At 32.8% G+C, this 3,895-nt stretch overlaps 1 protein-coding gene across 1 annotated transcript; it reads left to right on the top strand.

The window, feature by feature from the left end:
• The first annotated feature begins 2,833 nt into the window (after window positions 1-2,833).
• LOC144997639 (uncharacterized) lies at window positions 2,834-3,626 on the top strand. Its single transcript, XM_078957521.1, has one exon. The coding sequence runs from the start codon at window positions 2,948-2,950 to the stop codon at window positions 3,455-3,457; it is 510 nt and encodes a 169-aa protein (XP_078813647.1). The 5' UTR covers window positions 2,834-2,947; the 3' UTR covers window positions 3,458-3,626.
• The last annotated feature ends 269 nt before the right edge of the window (window positions 3,627-3,895 follow it).

Raw genomic sequence — 3,895 nt, 5'->3', positions numbered from 1 at the left:
AAAACCCTTTGATTCATCACCCTCTTGTAAGGATAGTTTTTTAGACGGTTGTATTTAATACTTATACTTTTTAATTATTTATATTACTTTATGATTTAGATGAGCTACTTTATTACTATAGTTTATTACTGTATAAAACATAAATTATTATATGATTAAAGTGAATGAGAATCACCACCATTTTTATGGTAATTTGTCTTAATGTGAATTCATTATCATAAAACCAGTTGTGTTGCATTAAAGTTGAGGTCAATATGTATTCAAAGCGTTTTGCATATATATATATATATATATATATATATATATATATATATATATATATATATATATATATATATATATACTAGCCGTTACCCGCGCACAGCGGCGGGGACAAATAGCTTCTTTCAACGATATTTTTTTAAAGAAAAATGTTATGTTCCAAAAGAAAGTTCACGTCGTGGATGAGAGGAAGAACGGTAGTCGTGATAGTGGTTGGTTGAAGGCGGAAGGAGGCAGAGCGGCTGTGGTGGTGGTGGTTATATTGTCTTGGTTACTGGTTAGGGTTCTTCGAGAGAGTGTGCGTATATTTCTTACTTTGAAGGGATTACGAAGATAGATATTATGAGATGGCTTGTTACCAATGTGAGAGAAGAGATCCTCTATAAATTGTTGACATTGACCTTTTCAAATGGCTGAAGTGTTGAGATTGACGGGTTCAATTTGCAAATGAATTCTTCTATTAACTTGATACGAGATTTTTAGGGGATAAATGATAAGGTTAAAGTTTTAATATTATTATATTATAAATGAGTTGTACTTCAAGCTTAATAGTTTGGACGTCTTAAAAAAATAATATTATTATATTCAATCTATTTATAGAAATAGTTAGATTTCTTTTATAAGTAGTAAAGATATATATATATAAAAGGTTAGAGGGAATGATAATATTCTTAGCATTTTTTCATATCTTTTTTCTACCAGCCACATTATTTTTTTGTCTTAACACATAAATCTTAGCATTTTATTTTTTGTCTTAACACATAAATCTTAGCATTTTATAAAGAGTTGTAATACTCCTAGCACTTCATATTTTTTCTTTTCCAAAATTAATTAAATTATATTTTTTTAAACATAAACAATTAATATTATATAAATTTTATATTTTTTAAACCACAAACAATTAATATCAAATAAATTATATTTTTTAGAACACAAAACATTTCATATTTAATTAAAAAAAAGTTACAATAAGGTTTTTCAGGGGGTTTTATGCAAATTCTAAAAATTTATATTGTAAAAGAAATTGTAAATTGGGATCTAATCTATCATAAGGCTAAAATCTAGAGACCAAAACTATCAAATCGTGATTTCTATGTCTTCTTCCCCATTTTTGTGTATAAAAGGAACAACCAAAGGAACATAGCAAATCTACAAATAAGTTTGTCAATTGTGTCGTGTTCGGGTTGATGGGTTGCGGATTGGTTGGTTGGCGTGTCAAAATATACCAACCCAAACACAACACATTTAATTACACGGGTCAGGGTTGGTGGGTCACGAGTTTGAAGCATAAACCCATATATGACCCATCAACCCATTTATTTATACGGGTTCACAGGTTAGTGGGTTCGTAGGTCAAATTGTGGTTCGTATGTTCGTAAGTTAGTTTCCATAAATAAAATTGATAATTACAAATAAAAAAAATCTTGATGCAAACATATTCGAATTTTAGAAACTTAAGTCTTAAACATCCAAATGAAGATTATAAACATTAATAGAAACATGTTCAAACTAAAAAAATTAATACAAACATATATAAATTTAATTGTAGACTTCAACGTCATTTGATAATGATTCAATCGTTAATGTTGTCGTTTTTGTGGGATATTTAGATTATTTAGGGCAAACACCAAACACATTACAATGCAAATCAACAGATGGTTACCTACGTGTCAAATAGTCAATGGTATTGGATATCTTATCCTAGTATAAAGTATAAAACGTATAGTGTATAATACTTAATACATTTAAAAAATATATAATTTTTTTATTAAAATGTTAAACGGGTTGACGGGTCAACCCGTATATTTTTTGAGAAACTCATATATGAACTGTTTAATAAAGGGGTTGGCGGGTTGAAAAACTCAACCAAAACCCGTTTATTTCGTGTCGTGTCGTGAATCGTATCGAGAATTGTCAAGCCTATCTACAAAGATGGAAGCTTACTTTCTCAGTGTCGAAGCTTGTGTTAATTTTTATTAAAAAACAGAAAGTGAAGCTAACCAATCAAAACCATTTCTTTTTTTCTTTCTTTTTGTCTGTTATCTTGCTGCCCCGCCAGTGAGTCTTCCTCCTTAACGAGTCAACTAGCGAATTCAATGAAAATGGTGGAAGCGAGTTTGGCAAGCAGAATGAGCTTGGCTAGCGAACCACTTCCTCCGGCCTTATAGTTTGAACATTTTTTTAAAATTATTATAAGATAAATATGAATAAGTTTTAATGTTCCTTTTTCCTATAAGACTGCTGCAAGTCTGTAACATTTAAAAAAAAATTGTATATCCAAATTCCAACCACATATTTTAATAGCTCAACTACTTTTTATAACTCATTAAAAATCAATTATTTAAACAATTAAGTGATTTTAAATATTTCACCAACATTTATATGCTAAGCGACTCTTTTTTTGTTTTGTTGTGCAACCCCACACACTCCGCATTACACTCCATCGTTATCCACGTGTCATCTTCCATCTGCCACCCTGTCATCTTCTTACTTTTCATTTTCTTCCACTTTTGTCACTATCCGTCTTTTTCTGCTTGATAATCCATATCAGTACAGCAGTCGTACACGCATATCATACCACCACTTTCTCTCTCTAAAACAGATTTTCTCTCTCTATATGTATATATATACTTAGACCCATGTGAGTGTAGTAGCAGTAGTAGACATTTCAGATAACAGAAAAAAAATGGAGGATAAGAATGGAGAACGATCGCCGGTCGCCGGAGAAGACGGTGAGTATAAGGTGGAGGACGTGAGCGAGGAGGTAGACAGCATGGTGACGTGGTTGTTCTCGATGGAAAATGACGATGAGGTTAATGCGATTGAGTTATCGAAGTTTCTTGAAGCTTCGGCGGAGAAGACGCATCCGATGAAGGTGAAGATCATCGACGATCCTTGCTGGCATCCGGTGATTTTTCAGACTGCGGCGTCGTACATTACGATTAATGGTAATGAGGAGCTGTGTGGATCTTCGTTTTCGGATTCGGATACTTCGTATATGGCGGGGATAACTGGTGGATGTGGTTTGGTGTTTGGTGACGGCGGCGCGTGGGAAAGTGTTGGGGAGGAGACGCGTGGGTGGTTAGAGGCGGAGGATGGAAATTGTTTGGTCAATGCTTCGAGTAATGGTTACTGTGACGATGACATGCTGGCGAAGTTTTTAGGTGATGATGCCGGGGAGACGCTGTGCGAGTGAGTGTAGCGCACGCGCCGTTGATGGGGTTTCGGGTTTTAGTTAGGGTTTTTGAAATTGGGGGTTTTTGGGTAAGAAAATTGTACAAAGTTTGACACAGAAGAAAGAATTAAAACAATGGAAACGTGAAAAAGGACAGGTACTAAAATTGGAAATGCTTGTTTTGGTTGCATACGTGTTTATATTTTCTTTTATATGTTCTTGGATAATCATGTAAATTCAGCATTATAATTAACATGCTTACGTATATAGCATCTCTGAAATCATAAAATTGATAAATTAGCATGCTTACTTATATAGCATCTGCGAAATTATAAAAATGATGTTGTTGATTTTCATAGAAGATGATTTTTTTGGGTAATTTTATACTTATCCTTAAATTGCTTGTATATTTCTTTGTGAGTGGAATAATATGTTTTTGTGACTGGAATAATATGTGTA

Source organism: Lactuca saligna, chromosome 5 (genome assembly GCF_052625555.1).
Source record: "Lactuca saligna cultivar CGN05327 chromosome 5, ASM5262555v1, whole genome shotgun sequence".
Taxonomy (NCBI): domain Eukaryota; kingdom Viridiplantae; phylum Streptophyta; class Magnoliopsida; order Asterales; family Asteraceae; genus Lactuca; species Lactuca saligna.
Note: the sequence above shows the minus strand (reverse complement) of the source record. Positions and strands in the feature narration are given on the sequence as shown.